General features: G+C 34.9%; 2 protein-coding genes across 4 annotated transcripts in view; one reads left to right on the plus strand and one right to left on the minus strand.

The window, feature by feature from the left end:
- Positions 1-2,498, minus strand: part of LOC108547024 (esterase E4) — a 7,729-nt gene extending 5,231 nt beyond the window's left edge. Inside the window, exon 1 of the mRNA XM_017899351.1 lies at positions 2,308-2,498. Coding sequence (XP_017754840.1) covers positions 2,308-2,448 — 141 coding nt within the window. The 5' untranslated portion in view covers positions 2,449-2,498. The remainder of the gene's footprint in view (positions 1-2,307) is intronic.
- The window catches only part of Dh31-R (Diuretic hormone 31 Receptor), a 64,185-nt gene that overhangs the window by 28,592 nt on the left and 12,948 nt on the right, over positions 1-22,645 (plus strand). For all 3 annotated transcript variants that reach the window (XM_017899356.1, XM_017899355.1, XM_017899357.1), the window contains one exon: positions 22,075-22,181. In XM_017899356.1, the coding sequence (XP_017754845.1) occupies positions 22,075-22,181 (107 nt within the window). The remainder of the gene's footprint in view (positions 1-22,074; positions 22,182-22,645) is intronic.

Here is a 22,645-nt window from a genome sequence, read left to right on the forward strand (position 1 = left end):
CATTCCTGCATATGTACAAAGCGGAAATAATATATTAGTAAAAAATTAAGAATTTAAATCAGTTTTCCGTGAAATTACATGCCTGGCAACGGTATACATATATCTCGAGATCTAATGCACCGATTATATAATGAAATTTTGGAGATATCTTTATTATAACATTTATTAAGCATTAGTGTACGATTTTTTTAAATTGTCAACAATTTTAAGAGATATTAACAAAAACATGTAGAAATTTTTCGTAAAAATTCGATACATCAACTATAAATGGCTGCCATTTTGTTTGTTTCCAAACAATTGAAACGTTCGAACGTCAATGCCTAGGGAATATGTTATAGTTTCCTTTTTGTTTATCGCATGTTGAAATAAATTATAAAAGCATATATCATGGATCAGGCATGTACTTTTTCTCCGGTGTTCCTTTAAAGAATGAAATTACTTCTGTAGATTCTGATACGTATAAAAGGTAATCAACGAATATAAAACCGTTCATCAGATAGGAAGATAGATCGTCCAAGAGATTAAATTATCTTAAAAACAAAATGTTATTTTTATAAGGAATTATCGAGATGTCAAAATGTATCGAAAATATGATTCCACGATTATGAGTGTTCTCGAGGAACCATAAATAACGATAAATCCTACAATGCATAGGATTTCTAGGATCATTGGAGTATTCTCGATACCGACTCTTCATCGCAAGGTTTGGTCACCCAGAAAACCCAGCATCTATCAAAATCTTCGCTATTCCTTTACTAACGACAAACGTGACAGTTTTGCAAAGGTTCACTGCATACAATACGTTCCACTGTATGGTACCTAACCTAACCTAACCCCCGCATTTGATGTTATACATGTATATATGCGTGTACATTGTCAAACGTTCACGTTTGCTAGACTATCCTCAAGGCTATCATCTTGATTTTCGCTTTGTTCAAGCTGCATTAGCTTGAACGTTTTATCAATGGCGATAACCTGTTGCTGTTAAACTATTGTTATTAAGTCATCTGATCGTATACCTCCGTGAAATAGGAGAACTTAATGCTGATTTTTGTCTGAGAAAGTTTTGCCAAATCTACTCTGCAAAAGAATTTGCCCTTATGAGAAATTAAGTCCATCGAATATCCGGTTGTCAGAAATTATGCTAAAGTTCAAATGTGATAAATATCGGAAGCTCGTCTGGAAGATTAGATATAATCGAAAAAGAACTTTCTATCTCGCAAATTATATTATTCATGGTATTCTGTGAATGCGGTGAATATAATTTAATTTTAAATTAAACTGTAGGGTAAAAAACTTTGTTCCATTAATTATATTAGTCATCGTTGTATTAGCTAGTAAATACATTCAATTATCGTCGAATATTTTAAGTTATCAGGTGACACGATTTTTTGGGACTTCTACAAATCATCAGAAATAAATGCAATTATTTCAACTGAGAGTGACAAAAACTAGAAAACGAAAATGAGAAAAAAGTAATTAGATCATAAATTAGATTTGTACATTTATTTTAAAACTATCGCGATCAAAATTCCTGTCATTTTTATGCACATACACACGTTGCACGAATTTACCACTTGTCAATAATTACGTCGTTGAATCGCAATTAATATTTCAATTCTATCTGGTTAATCTTTTTTGAAAAATATTTGCCCGGGTATAATTTGTTATATAATTCGTGAAAGAAACTACTAATTGTCAGAGATATTTCATTTTCGTACAATTTTTTACAAATGTCTGTGAAGATTGGATTCTATTAAATATCATTTTATCAAAGATAACAAGCTTTAAATTAACAAGATAACCAAGTGTTTTTATCTTGGCGATAATGAATTATAAATCCCTTTCCTTATTTTTTATTTATCTTCGCGATTTTATCATTAATCCATTGTATCTTTCCATCTTTGAAAAATTAAAAAATCCAGACGTAAATATTAGAAAATATACATATATATCTACGTCATGGATTATTTTGATCCGTTTTCCATAGTCGCGTCACTATATTCGGTGCCAAGAATTATACTGTACATTTTCAACGAGTTATCCTCGCAAACTTTATCTTTTGACAATTCTTACCTTCTTTCATATATTGTTGAATATGCCCCATCAGCAAATTTCTAATAGAATTTCAAACTATGAAAGAACCTAACTTTAGTTTGTCTCGTCCATAACAAATTTGACACCAAGAAGTTAGTCAACCAATGAAAATTCTAAAAATCATGATTCCGGATCGTCGTCTCGTAAACGTATAACGGAACTTCTCGTTCGTTGCAGTCGCTACGAACGATTGTTCCGCGAGAAATTCACCTTGAATCGAAGCGGACCAACCGGTGGTTTTGCAAATGGAATACCGCGAAACACCATATATTCATTTCCATAATCGTTCTGCTCGATGGATCCACGTAAATGACCCTGCTTCACGCGTACCACAATATTCTCACTCGTCATGTTACAAATAAATTTACGTCCAACGATCGACAACCCAAACTGAAGCAGTAGCAGGCTGTAAGCGTTGTATAAGATAGATATCTCGCGAGTCGGTGAACCACGTGGCATGTGGTGGGGGTAGACCGTGATGATCTGCCTACTTACCACTCTAGGTTAATGCAGAACCAAGTTCGTGTTACCGGCTGATAGTTAATCACTTCAAAATAATACATTACCAGACCATAAGTTCCGGTAAAGATTTACCAGAGTGACATAGCATAAAATGTTGCAAGTAAAGCGAATCATTAATGTTAAGTTTTTCAAATTTCATTCAATTCCTTTTTTCCTTGCAATTTTATCCATAATTACTTTTAGAAGTCTCTAAAACGAGAATGAGTCGATAATGAATTTTGGTTGCGTATGAAAATTAAAAAAGTGATTAGGTATTGAACTTCTTTTTAAGAAATTCAAAATTTGATTTACGTATTGGTAAAAATACTTGGAAAATAGAAAATTAATGAATTAGATTACGTATTTCTTCATAAATATGCTTTTAGTACTTATGCAGTATGTAAATTATAACATTTAAATTCATGATTGCATAATTTTTTTTTGTTCTTCTATTTTTTTTTGTTTTTGTTAGTTTTTATGTAACCAATTAAACAAATGACTAGGAAGGACAAATGTCAAGAAAATAACTAGGTGTAGAGATTTAAACACTGGTAATGAAATTTCTGATCAATAATCGTACTTAATAATATTATTGTACTAATAATATGTAAGATTAACGTAATAATTACAATTGGATTTTAAAATTTAGATCATTCGAGTACTTGATTGTTTAAATATTTGTGCGTCTAGAAATGAGAAAATCGTTCACAATTTTTAATCTTAGAATTCTTCTCTGCGTAGTTACTGTCAAGATGATTGTGCATTATATAATTCTGTAGGTCTGCTTATCGATAAATTAACAACACGATCATTTTTCTGATTAAAAATCAGTCTATCAATTTACCTTCGTGATACAAACGATAACTGGAAAATTAAAAATTCTTTAATTTTATAACTAAAAGCATACGAAGCATGAAACAATATTATCGATCAATTTATACTGCTACTACTGCTTTCATGAATGAAAAACAAGAATGCGAATTATGCAAAGTATAGTTTCGTGTTAGTCATTTCGCACGTTTTAAAGTTGACAAATGTTCACCCATTCGTTTCATAATGCTAATTGTTATACTCGGTGTCCTGGAAATAGGTACGATTTAAGAAAAATTTATTTTTATGAAATTACTATTAATAAATTCTCATTTTAAAAAGCCTTGTAGTATGTAAATATAAAAATATGAAAATATAAATATAATGTAAATATAAAAATATAAATATTAAAATATAAAACCTACGAGTGTATGTTACAATAAAATTATTATAACTTCTTGAATACTATGAGTGATTGAAAAAAATCATGATTACGTCTATGTGAATATAAAAAATATATAAATTAAACGGACACTTAATTCCTTTTACCAAATTAATGCACAGTTTGTCATATCAAGGTGGAAGAGACCAAAGTCCTGTAATAATGTAAAAAATACGGTTCAAGCCACAGATCATGCTATGTATTTCGGAGCTATAAAAGCTTAAAGCCGTACCTGCAAACTTTTCCTGCAGCAGACAATATTGCACCACGCTTATGCATCAACGATGAAGATATATTTATCGAGTACGTTAACCCAGAATTATTGGATGGAAGCAAAATTTCAGCTGTAATTAAGGTGTCTACGAAACAACGTATAGCAGAAGTGCTGAAACAAATCTATTAAGCCTAATAGCCAATTATGAAAAGATTAATCACGAATCGATAATGAAGAAATTATACATTACGATGCTTCATGACATTAACGCATGTAACAATGGTTATAATTCAACCGATCTTCATAGCTATTGGATTCTATAGTGGACTTTATAGGGAATAACAAAATAGACTAGTTTATAACATTTATTTAATCGAATAACATATAATATGACATGCGCCAGAAAAATTGAAATCCCTATAATTAACATTTTCTTTATGCGTGACTTAACACTACGTTTACAGACGCTATCTGTATACTTATTTCTAAGGGCATCTGTCAAATTGACAGGTAAAGGAAACCACGTGCCTTCTTTTTTAACGATTAGTTTAATTTAAAAACAATTATATATTATATTGACATAAGTTAACTAATATATCTTATCTTAGTATAAGTTAACTACATCTGTTACCATCGTATAATTGGAGCAACCACTGTCAAATTTCTAATAGAATTTCAAACTATGAAAGAACCTAACTTTGGTTTGTCTCGTCCATAACAAATTTGACACCAAGAAATTTGACACCAAATTGCTTCACTTCTGTCAAATTTCTAATAGAATTTCAAACTATGAAAGAATCTAACTTTGGTTTGTCTCGTCCATAACAAATTTGACACCAAGAAATTTGACACCAAATTGCTTCCGTAAATCTAATGTTAATAAATCTGCTTATTAAATCTACTTTTCCAGAAACGAGTAAAAATAATAACGATGATAACAACATAATTCTCAAGACTCCTGGTATTGTATTTTTCCTTTACCTTGATAAACGGAGTAATGTCTGGAGCATTTCCCCTGGGGGAGCTGCTTGATGTCGGCAACCCAGAAGATGAATCACGGCAAGCAATTTGCAAGGAAGCTTGTCAAGGCTAAATATTTGCCGATCGCACGATCGTTTCTTTGCTCTGAATTTTGACCTCACAAACGGCACACTGTCAACAGGCAAATGTGGTCAACTTTTCACGAGATGAGGTTCTATCGTTGACCGATTCTTATGACGATGGCGAAATCAAAGAACAACAGTTGATAAAATTGAATAATTTATCGTTGTAACGGTGATACAAGGTGACATTTTAATTAGAATTTCTTTCGCAATCGGCTTCGCGATAGAATTCATTTCTATGCTATTTGCGATTTGACATCCTACTTAAAATGTGATCTAAAAGAAACTATTTCCGTCAGTTAAATTTGATTTGACAGCGCGCAACAGTTCTGTTATTACTAATAAGACACGCATAATCTGGAAAGTTTGGCTTCGATGTAAAAATAATCTTGGAACCTGGTTATTACAGAAGATACATCGTTTTCTGTTTTTATCTGTCTCTGATGAATATGAAATGAGCAACAAAAATACAGAATATTACGAAATATTACAGTACGTTTCTAACGGGACGAAATAATGCGCGAATATTATTAGTATCTTTATAAAAGTTACGTCTACGTTGCTCTACAGCTCTATAATGTCAAAGTATAAACGTTTGTGAAAGTTAATTTTACGCCTTATCGGTCTTTCATATTTTTACATTTTCGCCTTTTTATGTTATCGATTGTTAAAATATGGAACGAGTTCGCGCGAATTTAAATACCCGTGATAATTCGCAAACAGTCATGAATAAAATAACGGATTCAGCGGCATTGTTCCGTGCACAGCGCGTCGTGGTACGAAAATGAGCTCATTTTTCCTAAAAACTTATGTCTCGATACATTTCTGCGTCAATTACCTCGTTTAATTCTATCGAAGATGGTTCCTTCCTAAAAGCCCTACAGTGTTTGCGGATCCATTTACGGCAGCAGTTTTTGCGCATCGATGTTATTGATATTCCATTGAGGTTGACTCGAGTACCTTTCATTGCAACGCAGAAATTAAAATCCAATTTCACAATGCAATTTCGAATGCTGCAATTCTATATTTAATACGTACAATAAAACACCATCTGCAGAAGAGTACTTGTATAACATAAATGTAGGATTGGGATAAGTACGGCCCTGAAAGAATGTCAAGAGTGTCTGAGCTTAGAACCAAAGTGACCATGTGCAAGAGGGTTGACTGCAAAGAATATTTATGCTAGAGTCGAGTGAAAGTTTAGGGATGTGTCCGAGTAGTCGAAGTACCTGGCCCACCGAGGTTACGCGGGAAAGGGGAATGATTGGGAAAGAAAGCCTAAGTATGAAAGAGGACAGAATGAATGGTTTAATTAAAAAAAAGTCTTATCTGGACGACTGCTTTACTCAGAATAACTGATAAATGCTAAATAAGGGTGCAAGGGCACGGACAGTCAGTCTCCAGGAGTCTCTAAGTGTCTTTAACACTAGGTTTACGGAGGCTATCTGTATACCTATTTCTAAGGACACCTGTCAAATTGACAGGTAAAGGAAACCACGTGTCTCTTTTTTAAGGATTAGTTTAACTTAAAAACAATTATATATTATATTAACATAAGTTAACTAATATATCTTATCCTAATATAAGTTAACTACATCTGTTACCATCGTATAATTGGAGCAACCCTTCCATTAAATTGACGAGTTCCGTAAATCTAGGGTTAAGAGTATGCCAGTGTGTCAGTAAGAAGTCTAAGTCGGTCTAAGAAAAATCAGAAGAGCGAGCCCATAGCGAATCTCTCTTGTTCCATAGCCAATATTCTATGTATAAGCTTATTTTCTTCTATCAAGAAGCTAACGACACTATCTTAGTCAATCCACCCAAATCTCGATCTTACGTAAATTATTATTAGAGTCCTCAGAAACGTGCTTAAAATCTTCAAAAATTCCACCACTTCGAAGCAACGATTAACTCGTTATAGTTCCCATTGTATCATAGGTAAATATTGAGCCTGGTAAAATTGATCAGAACACAGTACTCGCACCTATTCCCATATTGTCTCTCAGTCACCCCCAATTTTGCACGCCGCAATGGCGATACGTATTGCCGCAATCATGTCTGAAAACCGTAGCGAGTAATAATGGCGACCGTATCACAATATGCACCAAGATCTCGATTCAACGAGTTGGAACAGCCGTAACGAAACCACGAACAGCTCCGTCTGTAAATCACCGACCTTCCCCGCAAATTACACGTCCTCGAAGGTATTGTCTTTTAAATAACAGAACGAAGCAATCTAGCGGGTGTCCATGCATAATTTTCCGCGATAAGAATGAGTCAGTCGTTATAAATCGCTGCTGTTGATCTGCACCCGGGTTCACCGCCGTTTAGGCGAACAGAGGGCTATAAAACTCGCGGTGTATTCTTAAACAGGGACGAACCTTCCGTGAAATACGAAGCCGAGGATCTGGTTAATTCGTGACCAAGAAAGTTTGCTATAAACGGGACTATTTCGCGGGGATTTATGCTCCTATCGTTTGCACGCGACACGAGGAAGGACTTTTCAGCTTGGAATAGGTAAAAAGATGGAAGCAGTGGAAGTGGAGCTGGTAGTAGGTGGAATGAAATGGAGAAGCTCGTTTTTGGGATAATCAGGAGTCGGTGAACTTGGATAATAGAGAAATTTGAGGATATTGCAAAATAAATGAAAATTTCGCTGTTAACTATCATTCGTATTCACTAATAGCGAAGTTAACTCTTTGGGGCACACTGGGATTAAAAGCGTCCCACCTTTTCGATGCACCGTGATGCACGGTGGGACATTTTTAGTCCCACCTGGAAATATTGTAATAGCTGCACGCGCGTAGGTTTATATTTCGTCTTATTTTTGTAATCGGTGAACGATTCTTTTTTCAATATGCATAGGAATTTCCTCGTTTGATCGTTGCGTAAGAGCATCCACCAATTGTCTTCGAAATGACGCGACTGATATTTTTCTTCCCGTTACTTCTTCGAACATGAACGGAGCATTGATAATAGCGGTATTTAAAAAAGCTCGAAAGCTAACTTTTTATACCATTTTATAGAAACAAAGTATTCCAGCAGTCTCAAATATCGCCAAGTGCTCGCCCTTAACTCTTTGGGGCACGCTGGGATTAAAAGCGTCCCACCTTTTCGATGCACCGTGATGCATGGTGGGACATTTTTAGTCCCACCTGGAAATATTGCAATAGCTGCACGCGCGTAGGTTTATATTTCGTCTTATTTACGTAAAGCAGTTGGTAATGCCTTCGACAAATGTTATAAATGTATTCGCTCGTGTTGGCAACATTCGACATGCCAGTACAGGTTCATCGATTGTTGCAAGCGGAAGGTTTATCGCGACAATCTTTTTTTCCTGGTTTTATGTTTTTATATTACGCGATTCCTTTGTTAGTAAAAATATACCAATTTTGTTTCATTTAAAACGCGATAGAATTTCTGTGCAACATGGGTCTATTTTATTATCTGAAATCCTGTGCCGCAAAGAGTTAAAACAATTTTTCTTCTTCTTTCTTTAGAGTTCGTCGAATGGTTTGACTTTTTACGTTTGATTTGGTTTTTGATCATTTGCACGATGAAAAATCTGAATGTGAATGTGAATGTGAAATGTATGTATATATCCTTATAGTAAATATTTGTCTCGTTCTCTATGGAGAAATATCGAGCTGTTTATGAGCTAAATAAAAATTAGGTTAGGGGATGTTCTAATTAGCTCTTTATTTGGATCTCTGTTCGGTGTCAAGGGAGATTTATTGCCTCGGATGAATGCTGTCTGTATATCCAATGGGATTTAATCATGCATTAGCAAATCCATCTTATCATCCATTAGTTCTCTTGAGAGCAGTCAATCGGTATCTGTCGATGAATATATTGGAAGAAAAAAACGAATCATAGTAAGCTATCATTAATTAATCATTTCATCGGGAATGCTCTTAATGTATTCATTTTTATATATTTTTGGAATCCTTTTCTATTTAAATGGTCTACAAATTTGATTGTTATTCCTTAACATTTCGCTTAGAGAAATATAAACTTTTACCTCATTTCTTCTCCTCTTTTCTTTTTCTTCTTTTAGTTAAAAGTAAGGCGTCTGAGAATAGATGTTTATTTAAGAAACGTATTCTTCTGTGATGCTTTGTGAACCAAATCTACGCGAATCTTATTCCACTCGACTTACGGTATTAATACTCCATTCCATTCCACAAATCACCTTAGAATATCGTGTTTTTCCTTTCCTCGTGATGGGTTTCTCCGTACAAGAAAAGAGAAAAGTTAATGGCTCAGCCAGAAGAACAAGATTACCAGTGTAATTCGATTTTTAAACTTAACTTACCGCCACCGTCTCTGTACTCAGGTGTCCGTATCCAATTTCAATTAGTTTCACTTAAATCCCTGAATATATACGCTGAGAAAAATTGGTAAAAATTTGTATATACTAGAATTGATAAAATACCGAAATTGGTAAGAATTTAAATATCAGGCTATTATTTCCTACGATGAAAAATTGTCAGAGAAGCTAGAGAAGGTAATCACGGTGTAGTTTGAACAATCTCCTTTGTTACCATTTTTACTCGATGAAGATCCCATTTCTCATAGGTTAAGATTGCGCCTGGTCACGTTGAAGGAATAAACAATTGAAATAAATGGCGGACACATGATAGAAAATCGCATTCGTCCAGCTAAAGGGTCCTTTCTCGCCAATTTCAGCTCCATTTCGATGAACCAGAGGGAAGGAAAATTGAAATAAAAGGCCATCGCGTGTCCCAGAATTGCATTCGATAGATCGAACCTCGATGGGATCCCTGTTCGCTTAATTTTTACATTTCAATGTGTCGCGAAAAAAGGAAATAGATAAACTAAAATAAAAAATTAACACAAATTTCTACAATGGTAAATTTACATGTAATACTTTAAACAAATTAAAGACATTTACGTGTATTCAATTTTTAAATAGTCAGCAAGGTTTTCATAGATATTTTTCAACAAATTCAGCGATCCATATTTATAACGCGATTGTTCGATAATTCCAGGACAGCAAAGACATCGCAAAGCCTGAATAAGAATTTTTCTTATGTCGATGAATTATAAAAGTCTTAAAAGACTCAGCTTTGATCAACCTTCGACCGATTCTTCCGCGGTTCAACGTTACCCAAGCTAACCTTTCAGTCCAAAATTAACACTTACACACCGAGTTATTCGTCATCGCGATCAAGAAGTTGACGATCAAAGCGTTTCAGTGTTCTCCATTTACAACTTCCTTGATTAATCGTGGAAGTCAGCCGGAAATTGCTCTTTTCCTCCTCCATCGATTCGACGCTTTAAGTTCGACTCGAAATTCATTAGAAGCCAATTAAACGTTTCACGTTGCGACTCGGAAATTTAATTTGTCCCCGGGCTGGCTGGTTTTCAGCACCTCGTCGATTAATCGCCATTTTCGTTGCGCTCCCATCGCTTCTCCGGCTTCTTCTTTCCGTCACAATAGCGGAAGACGCCACGGAAATTGGCTCAGCCGTTGTGGTTGATGAAAGCTCGTGCTTGGATCGATGCACGCAAACAGATTCTATTTCGACGTGGATGGTTATTTAAATTTATGCCGTTGCTTGCTTCCCTGTCCAGTTTCGAATTGATTAAATGCGATTACGACGACACGGTAACTCATTCATGCGAGTAACAAAGCAATTTTTTTCACATCTGTTCCGTGCAATTGATTAAATTAGCCTTGGGTACATTTAGTAGGCAAATCGTCAAAATTCAGTTAAGAATTTATTTTTCCAAAAGCTGTTCCACCATTTCCGGAAAGAAAGAGAGTTAAAATGGAGGATATAATTATGTAATACTTCATTTACGTTGAACACCGTGGAGTAATTTAATTTGGATTAATTGATAATTGTAATTTTCGTTGATTTTTAGTTTCTTTACCTTCCTTTAATTATCTTTGCTGTTTATTCCATTGAGAACTAATTATAAGCGTAATTATAGGAGCATTCAGGGAGGAGTCGCATATGCGGCTGCATTAATGTGTTTGATCATCAAATAAGCAATGGGGCTTGGAAAATGGCCGCACCTAGTTTCCTCTCTGAACTACATTACAATCTTTTATCGTCTTTTATTGCACATTTGCAAGGCAGTGAAGATATTCCTCCGAGGTGCAGACGTCCAACGTATAAACGACGACTTTTAGCGATTTTCTTTAAGAAATGAGAAGATTCTAAGGAAGTAGGCAAACTGTTTACTTTGCGACCAAGGAAAATGCTTAATCGGTACCATATCGAATAATTTGACACTAGAACTACCAATCCAGTCGAAATGACTGGTCCCAGAATTTTCCTTTTTGCAATCATCGAACACATATACCTGCTTTAATTCAGCCGACCGCATGCTCCAGAGCGAACTATACGGTTTCCACCGCGCTCGTGGAACACAAACTGCATTTTTCGGAAATACCGAATAAGGGGCCTTAAAAATTGGTAAATTTTATTATATGTTGTGCTTTATAGAAGCAGTTCGTCGGTAATTGCGAACAACTCCAAATGGAGGTAGTGCAAGTAATAACCGAAAACGAGAAACGCGTTGCTAAGGTCAAAATGGGAGATCTCCTCGATCGGTAGGCTCGGTTGTGAGCAGTTAGTTGTTGCAGACTGAGTTGTCATTGCGTTGTTAAGTTGGGAATCGGTATAGATTCGTGTAAAGAGACAATTCGTGTGTTTAATCGTCACCCATACGCTCTTAATTTATTATTATTAACACTAGAACTATCAACCCAGTCGAAATGACTGGTCCCAGAATTTTCCTTTTTGCAATCATCGAACACATACACCTGCTTTAAGAATAAAATTGGTATCAACTCACATTAAGAAAGAACTGTAATCAATATATTCACTCGTATTCATCGTATCGCTGAAATTACTATAATCTGTGCACGTTATAGTTAGGTACCCATTAAAGATCGGTAGTTCTAGTGTTAATTAATTTTCTTTCACGAAACGATTAATCGCTCGTATTAATATCGCATAAAACGAAATAATATATAAAATATAACGACGAAATGGAGAAAGGATCGATAGTTGAAATATTCTTCAAACTATTTTATTTTTTCGTAAATATAACTTACCAAAATAGAGAAGTTACGACATCGCAATTCTTTTTACATTAAAATTGAAACTAGGGCATTAGTATTAGCATCTGGCGAAAATTAATCTTCTAAAGCGAAGAAAATTAATCCACTTAAATCCATGGTTCTGACCTGAGACCGTAAAGATGTCCGCAAGATAAAAATTTCTACCGAGCGTCGTAAAACGTCCGCCATTTTAAAACGATTTACGTCTTCGCGCATTTACATACCTTAGTGGAAATAATAAAACAAATCATGTATGTCGAATTTTATTTTCCCTCGAATTACCCCAGCCAAGTTGCATTTTTCCCGATGAAAATCCGGTTGCGTTTTTCCCATTGAAAAATTTTTATGCCGAAATACACGCGAGGGGCTCGTTACTATCGGTCCTCGTTTTTTCGATATGTTATTCCCCCTAGCCTCGTGCACTTTGATGTGCTTTGAATTACGTCACTCGATCCCCCAATTGCCGGAAGAATAATTGAATATCGCGGAACACGCGCAATACCGTTGCACAATACCCTTGCGATTAAACCGTGGTACTTAGAGACAATTATCACAGATTTCTATGCAAATTCGAAGGTAATTGAAAATCCTGCACAGTCAAGCACTATCTTTCTTTCGCAAAGAAAGATATTTGTATAAACTTTATTTGTATAAATTTAGAAGAATTTGTTTAGCATTAAATAATTATCTTTTGTAAATATATCTCCTTAAACGCCGAATATACAGAACGAAAAGTTCTATGAAACTTGTATAATAATAAAAAATAACGATAGGTATCGTTTCCAAAATTTCCTCCAGACTTGTATAATAATACAAGATAAATAATGAAAGATAAATATAGGTATCGTTTCCAAAATTTTCTCCAGACGTGTATAATAATAAAAAATAAATAATTAGAGAAATGTATAGGTATTATTTCCAAAATTTCCTCCAAACTTATATAATAATACAAGATAAATAATAAAAAATAAATATAGATATTATTTCCAAATTTTTCTCCAGACTTGTATAATAATACAAGATAAATAATAAAAAATAAATATAGGTATTATTTTTAAAAATTTCATCCAGACTTGTACAATAATACAAGATAAATAATAAAAGATAAATATAGGTATCATTTCCAAAATTTCATCCAGACACTGCCACAAATTATTTTCATTATTATTTTATTATTTTATTATTTACATTATTATTTTAATATCACGCGCTATTTGATCCAAAATAAATGCAAAGATACCAAATTTCTAATTTCGTCTGTCACAAGCATAAACCCAATTTCCACAAATCTAGCAAACCTATAATAATTCCAAGCCTAACATTTCCAATTCCGTGGTCATTCATTTCTCTTTAAACAGCAGACTGCATCACAATTTAGTTTACGATACTCTTACTTCCCGATGTTATTACCTTTTTCGTCTTTCGAACAATTGTATCACGCTGCAATGAAGACACGTGCGTCGAATTGCCAGGCGATACATCCTCGTCGAGATATTACGTTTTTACGACGTAACAGCCAGGAACGCGGAGGAACGGTATCCTTACACGAGGATAGTTCTCTCAATCGAGAGTCGATCTCGAACTGTTTGTCGAGAACTTAAACGTCGAGCAGTGGGAACCGTGGACAGCTTGAGCTTATTTGTTTCCGTAATAGTCTCCATTCGACATCGATTTCGAAGAGCTAGTCGACATTCCAACATTCAGATCCGCGGAATTTTAGCTCGCGAGTTGACCATGCAACGATTTCTTGTTTGTTTACTCGAGATTATTTTCCATTCCAACTCGTTTGGTCGAAACCGACATGGTAGCAAGTTTGGTACCAAATTTCTTGTATTTTCTGTTCGTCCTCTGACTCTTAGGAAGGTTCGGATTAACCAATAAGTGAATTATTTCTCGAATTTCGTGAAGAGTATCAAGATGGCGGATAAAACTGTCTAATGTGGGCAATTTTCACCGCTGCCCATTGTTTTCCGGCGGGAGAAAGCTCTTCGTTGGAGTTCTAGGAAGGCCTCACTGGGGTCCAAGGACAACAGCCACAGATGGGGATACTAAACGCGAAGCTGGGGCGTCTGGACCGGAGCTCAGCCGAAGAGGCTACGGACACGTGAAGACAAGACGACAGAGAGGGTACACGCCCTATAAAACAGCGAGGGGTGCATTTTTGGGGCACTATTCGACCAGCGTTACGGAGAGAATAAAAGAGTTACCCAGGAGCAAAGCGACTACTTATTAACCCTTTGCACTCGACGATTTTGGCTAGATAAGAGTAGAAATTCAAAGATTACTAAAAGACTGACGATACTTTTCTGAACAGTAAATAAAGAATTGTATAATAATAGAATTGTAGAATTATTTGATTTCGATACCTCGCACACTGTTACGTTACATTAAATTTGATATATTAATTAATATCGATCTTCCAAATTTTATAAAATGGTGACTGAAGCTCACTTCTCGAGTCCAAATGCATCCACTGCTTGGGCTTCTAGCGTGAACGGAGGATGAATCCTCGAATGCCTTTTAGAAATGGCTGAAAATTGAAGGAAAAGACACTCGTATAATGCTTTTTAACATTCCCTAACTTTTCACTTGCACGATTTTACTTTTCCTTTTATACTCCATCTTCTTCGCCCGAGACGAGAAGCACTCGTAGAACAAAGAATGAAAAGTTGGATAAATCCCATTTCCTCTGGTGACATAAACGAAGCGTGTTAATCTCTGCAGGTTGAAAAGAAAAATTCCAAGAGATATGAATCCTCGACGTGGTTGTTCATTTGTTCCCGAGTTAGTGGCCCAAAATCCGACTTCTCACAGGCTTTAGGAGTCCTTTGCTGTCACGATTTTCTGCTCGCCACGTTCTTCTCTTTCCTCTGCGTTGCTGATGGACGTCGCGCGTTCCATATGGTTAAGCGTGACTTTTATACCTTATACATACGTGCTTTTGGTCTAGATCAAACGTCGAGGAGTATGTAGAATACCTATATGTTTCCGTAACACGATCACTGCTTCGATTTATAAATACCTTTCTAGTTATTTCTCTTCCAGATATAATTATCCATTCAGTTTTGATTTATTTCATCTTGCTCATTAGCCGCTCGAAAATTTGGCTCCTCTGTGTCTCCATTTTATCACGACTACACCTTAGTTTCAAACAGAGTTAATCTTTTCTTTCTTAAGGATCGTCGAACTTATGTACAACCTTATATAAGGTACTTAATGGTATCATTAACTATTTCTAAATTTGATGTATGTTTAATTTAGATCCATCCCGTGTATCCTTAAGATACCGTAAGTTTTTTAAACAGGAGCAACACAAGTACCTTTACGGCCACTACACTGTTTCAACAGAATTTTTATTAATTTTAACCGTTTCTCCCAATCCTTAAATTTATTTCTGTTCATGTACTCATTTTAAGTATAGTATATTGTATCTTTTATCGACCAACAACTCTAGAAGACTCTGTACTATATTATTATTTTTCTTGTTACCAAAGGATTATTAAAATAAATAAATAAATAAAGAATCAAGGCCCTGCTGTATACATTATCTGATACGATAATATAGATAGATAGATCTTTATTTTTAAAAGCTTCGTAGCCAAGAAAAGTGGACTTGGTTTACATTACTTGTTTCCTAATCTCACACATTCACTCCGCTTCTCTTCCCTATACTAAACTATATTTATTATAGTAATTTAACCTTTACCCTAATTTTATTTAACGCTTATCTTATCTCTAGTTGCCTAACCTAAAGGAACTATCTCATATTGCCGCCATTTCTGTGGTACTATTTTGTGATACGATAATATATGTATAAAATCGTTGATTGAAACTACTTATTGTTAATAACCATTTTAAATTTATTTCCAACCTATCGTAAATTATTCTTTCAAATTACAGGTTTATTATCAAATTAAAGGCCGAAGCAGGAAGCCTCGCAACAAAGTGCCAAAGCACATTTTCCCAAGCTTTGCCTGCATGCGCAATTTTTAATTGATACAATTATCCATTCGGTTTCGATTTATTTCACCTTTCTGATCTCTGATTTAGCCAACAATCATGGCCCCACTGTATACATTATCTGATACGATGATACATATATATAATCGTTGATTCAAACTACTGAGTAACCATTTTAAATTTATTTCCAACCTATCGTAAATTATTCTTTCAAATTACAGGTTTATTATCAAATTAAAGGCCGAAGCAGGAAGCCTCGCAACAAAGTGCCAAAGCACATTTTCCCAAGCTTTGCCTGCATGCGCAATTTTTAATTGATACAATTATCCATTCGGTTTCGATTTATTTCACCTTTCTGATCTCTGATTTAGCCAACAATCATGGCCCCACGGTATACATTATCTGATACGATGATACATATATATAATCGTTGATTCAAACTACTGAGTAACCATTTTAAATTTATTTCCAACCTATCGTAAATTATTCTTTCAAATTACAGGTTTATTATCAAATTAAAGGCCGAAGTAGGAAGCCTCGCAACAAAGTGCCAAAGCACATTTTCCCAAGCTTTGCCTGCATACGCAATTTTTAATTCGTTGCCTAAAAACTTACGCGGGGGTGCGGGAATTTCCTTTGTAGACCGTAACGATCTTCCTTTTTCGTTTTAAAACGGTGCTGCCATAAAGGAAATTAAGTTTGAGCGAAACCTGATCAATACGACACATCGGAATTTCCGCTTCCATACACAGACGTCGTTTCGTTGAACGATGTTAGCTATTTTAGACGAAGTGGTACTTAACGATACTTATATAGCAATATTTACATGTCAGAACGAACTGATTTATTTCACCATCCACGTCGAATTCTCGAATCCGGATCTGTTATGGAAAATTTGACACGATCGAACGCAATTCGATCATTGGTGCCCAAATTTAATCATCTTTCGTCGGGATGAAAAAATAACTCCGATGTTGTTCCAGTCGATCGCGAAAAATACGCGATTTGGTGGATTTGGTGGATTTGGTGACATGGACTGGTGGATTTTTGTTCAACTCGCGCGATTTAATTTGCCCGCGACCACGGTTTTCCGATCTTTTCTTTGTTCGTTTCTGGGAAAAGAGGAAATAAATGAAATTGATACAGCGTGCGAATATCGCGAAATAAAGGATACAAAACTGTACCGTTGACAGACGATGTTTAAATTCGAAACTGGATCCATGTTCTTTGAGGCACGAGAAGAGAACGAGTTTCGAGGAAGAGAGATTTCGAACTGCACTTTGGTTCACAATAGCTTTGGAAACGATCGAAAGTAAAGGCGCTTATTCGTGATCTGTTCTATGATATTTCGCTGTACTTTTTAATTCTTTTTTTTTTCTTTTTTTTCATTTTCGAGGAAACGGTTAATCCTGGGTAAAAATACCGGGCTGAAATATTATTCGACGAATACACCACGAGGTTCGTGCTTTCAGCTTTTTCTCTTATTCACCTCTCCGACGTTGTTAAAATAGACATAATGGAAAGGAAAGAAAATATTTAAAAAGGACCGAGATCTGTCTCTTGCCATGAAACATTGGACCATAATCCTGATTCAGCGAATACTCTATTCAATTCTAATAGGAGTTTCTATGTTTCACAGCTAGGAATTACTAGATATAAATCATTGATACTGTGATATTTTATATTTTATATTTAACGTTAGATCTACCGAAAAGTTCTGTCCGTTTTTGAAGTAAAAGAAAATAATACATTTTCAATAAATTTATTTATATTTATCTAACAATATCATTTTCATCGTTACTTATGACCACTTCCCAGGATGATGGAAATTTGTGAATTTCATTTTCTTGAAAGGCCTCGCTTTTAGAGGCGAAGAATTCGAACAGTGTTTGCTTGACACCTGCTTCATTTTCCAAACTTATTCTCTTCAACAAATTTTGGAGGGAAAGAAACAGATGGTAATCGAATTAGATATTAAGTCTGGAAAGTATAGTAAATTCGACAAAACTTCAGGTGACATTAAATGACAGAACTTTCCGGTAGACCTAATATTTCTGTGATATAATGATATAGAAACACTTGAAATTATAATTTCATAAAATTCGAATTTATTTATTAATGCAAGAACAAAATGTACGATGCAAAGCTTAATATAGATGAAATATATACACTTGTGCGAATATAAAGAATATGCGGTTCAAACCTTGATGTCTGCATAGTATTCAAGGTCCTCGAAGTTGGCCTGTCACCATCGTTGCATGACCGTAGTTAATTTACAACAGAAATAAATGGAAATGTGTAAAATATAAGTTCAGAATTAAGTATATGATGCACGTGTAAAATATATACGACCTTCTTTCTGCAAAACATTTGACAAATGCGAAATTTTACTATACATTTAGCTAAAAGGATATTAAAAGAAATCGGAATTCGATGAGGAATTGAATACATTTACAGTGTCGTATATATTCGAAAAATGAAGAAGCATATACTAAGTCACGTTAACATTTGACATATTGCCTCTCACCTTCTCATCTTTCCTAAGGAATTGCACAGAAAGTATTGAATTTAACTAGCAGGCCTGTCACCATCGTTGCATGGCCGTAGTTAATTTACAACAGAAATAAATGGAAACGTTTAAAATGTAAGTTCAGAATTGAGTATATGATGCACGTGTAAAATGTATTCGACCTTTTTTCTGCAAAACATTTGACAAATGCGAAATTTTACTATACATTTAGCTAAAAGGATATTAAAAGAAATCGGAATTCGATGAGGAATTGAATACATTTACAGTGTCGTATATATTCGAAAAATGAAGAAGCATATACTAAGTCACGTTAACATTTGACATATTGCCTCTCACCTTCTCATCTTTCCTAAGGAATTGCACAGAAAGTATTGAATTTAACTAGCAGGCCTGTCACCATCGTTGCATGGCCGTAGTTAATTTACAACAGAAATAAATGGAAACGTTTAAAATGTAAGTTCAGAATTGAGTATATGATGCACGTGTAAAATGTATTCGACCTTTTTTCTGCAAAACATTTGACAAATGCGAAATTTTACTATACATTTAGCTAAAAGGATATTAAAAGAAATCGGAATTCGATGAGGAATTGAATACATTTACAGTGTCGTATATATTCGAAAAATGAAGAAGCATATACTAAGTCACGTTAACATTTGACATATTGCCTCTCACCTTCTCATCTTTCCTAAGGAATTGCACAGAAAGTATTGAATTTAACTAGCAGGCCTGTCACCATCGTTGCATGGCCGTAGTTAATTTACAACAGAAATAAATGGAAACGTTTAAAATGTAAGTTCAGAATTGAGTATATGATGCACGTGTAAAATGTATTCGACCTTTTTTCTGCAAAACATTTGACAAATGCGAAATTTTACTATACATTTAGCTAAAAGGATATTAAAAGAAATCGGAATTCGATGAGGAATTGAATACATTTACAGTGTCGTATATATTCGAAAAATGAAGAAGCATATACTAAGTCACGTTAACATTTGACATATTGCCTCTCACCTTCTCATCTTTCCTAAGGAATTGCACAGAAAGTATTGAATTTAACTAGCAGGCCTGTCACCATCGTTGCATGGCCGTAGTTAATTTACAACAGAAATAAATGGAAACGTTTAAAATGTAAGTTCAGAATTGAGTATATGATGCACGTGTAAAATGTATACGACCTTCTTTCTGCAAAACGTTTGTCAAATGCAAAATTTTACTATACATTTGTATTATATTATAAAAGGATATTAAACAAAATCGAAATTCGATGAGGAATTGAGTACATTTTGTTGGAAGCCATCTACGCCCATGCAACTATGACGACATGCCTGTCGAAGGTTGCAGGGCATTACCGACCTTTGAACTTCAAGGGGTCGGTTTTGAAGGCTTAAAAGGGCCTGCCGTCTTTCAGAGCTCCACAGTTTTCAGTTAGAAACCAAAACGGCTATTTATACATTGTTACCCATAGCGGCATCCAAATTAAAAAGGAAAAAATAGGACTCATACGTTTTAATTATATATCGTATAATAAACCTCTTACAAATAAGATTGCTATACAACTGAATACAGTTATTTCCCTGTGCGTTTGGCTATTTCCTCCACGAAATTCCCAACACATTTACAGTGTCGTATATATTCAAAAAATCAGGAGGGAGTATTTTAAGAAGCATATACTAAGTCACGTTAATATTTGACATATTGCCTCTCACCTTCTCATCTTTTCTTAAGGAATTGCACAGAAAGCATTGAATTTTCCATTTCCATGAACGTGATGCGAGGTTTATTGCGGAGGTAAACTTGATCCAGGATATCGTTCATATCCGCGGACACATCATCTTCGTTTCATAGAAGGAAGGTGGGCTGAATGTTTCGCAGGACCTTTTGTATCGTGTGATTCACACTGCTTTCATCGTGAGAATTTTCCACGCGAATTTCTTCGAAACTCCAGGGACGTATGGAGTATTAGATATCGTTGAATGGATGCCTTCGTCATATTCGCCAGTATTTTATGGAAATTATTAGAAACTACGAGAAGAAATTGTTACAATTAGAAAAGAAATAGACGTACTCCATGATTTCGTTCTCTAATATTAACCCTTTGCACTTGGCGATCTTTTCGTTGCAGAAACATAGTAATTCGAAGACTTCCTGCCACAAAGTCGACGATATTTTCAAAACGGTAACTAAGTGCAAATTAATTGTAAGATATAGAATTATTTTACCTCGATATTCCACGCGTCGTTGGACAATTTTAAATTCGAGATATTAATTAACAATGATCTCTAGAATTTGATGAAATGGTGACTGAGAGTGCAAAGGATTAATAAAAATTTTATGGTATCCTGATGTATGCATAGTAGCGTAGTATAGTATAGTAATGAGTAATAATAAGTATAACAGTGAATTTTGTTTTAAGAATAAAACTTTGATACCGTACATTTTCGTAGAAAATATTCGTTTTTCGTTTTTCCAAATATTTTGTAAAATATTTCACAACAGGGTGTAATAATAAAGCTTTATTTCATATTTTATAGTATTGGAAAATATTCGACACTTTTGTAGGAAGTTTGCTGCTTCCCTTGTTAAATTGTATTTAATTTAACTTTTCAATTTTGAAATTAGGTTGGTGGGATTAAAGGAAGATCTGCACGAGTAAGAGTATGGTACAGGCGATGTAATTAAATTCGAATTAAATAAGAAGATTCCTGCCATCGAATAAGGAATTAGGAAGTTCGAAGTAGGGGCAAGAAGTTTCGCAGGACTTGGATTTTTCAACAGAAAGCAGAGTTGGAGAAATTAGAAAGCAAACGAGGAAATGAACTTACAGTTTCGGGGTATAATTCTGGAAAAAGACAAATACGTACTCGTTTTCCCTCGGAGGAAAGAAGAAACTTTTGTTTCTCGGTTGTTCCTTATTATTTCTCCACTTTGAAAGGGTAAAATCGTATCGTTTATAGTCTTCGTTTCATCACCGCGACAGTGTAAAATTGTCAAGCAGAAATAAGGGCACTTTAGGTGCACGCTTTGTCATTTGCCAACGAGAAAGCGAGAGTAGGAGACAAATGGGGTTCACTTTTCTTTTCCTCTGTTTTATTGTGCGGAAAGTCCTAGGGTTTCAAGCGTGCGCCATTTCTCTTCGAATGTCACGATGTTAGATGTCGTTTATTGGAACTGCTAAATTCATGCCTGTGACATTCACACGTATAAATATCAAATGTATTTTTCCATATTGATTTAGAAATTGTAGAATATATTTACGTTGTACATTTGTCGAAATTGTTTAGAAAAATTGTTTCTAAGAAAATGTTCTTGTTTCAGTGAGGGCTCACAAATACTGCGAAGCAAATGGCACCTGGTTTCGACATCCGGTGTCTGATCAAGTCTGGAGCAATTACACGACCTGTGTCAATTTGAAAGATCTGAATGTAAGTGAAATCTGAAAGTAAATACATCTGTTGCATTATTGTCCCGATATAAAAGATATAAAATATATCGCTGTAAAAATATTTGAAAGGATAGGTGCTGAAAAGAATATTTTGCAATCGCTCATAGAGCAATAATTAAAGCAATATGAAAGGAAAACTCGACGAACTGTTATTATACATATCGAAACAAGAAATCAGATAATGCAACTGTGAGGAAATAACGAATTACGAAGAGGAGATTTTCTTTTTTAGATAAATAAGTTGTATTCCAAGTAAGTCTTTGTTTTGTCAGATCTTTTAACAGTGTTACTCCAAACTGTCTATTGGCACAAGAATGTCTCATATTGGGATGATTGGCAATATTTATATCCGAATTAGGAGTAATATAATTGTGGATGTCTGGAGCTCGAAGGTTAAGAAAGGATGATGCAGGAAAGGTCAGGGTTGGAGTGAGCAATAGGGTG

The sequence above is a fragment of the Eufriesea mexicana genome, unplaced genomic scaffold (assembly GCF_001483705.2).
Source record: "Eufriesea mexicana isolate 0111107269 unplaced genomic scaffold, ASM148370v2 scaffold812, whole genome shotgun sequence".
Lineage (NCBI taxonomy): Eukaryota > Metazoa > Arthropoda > Insecta > Hymenoptera > Apidae > Eufriesea > Eufriesea mexicana.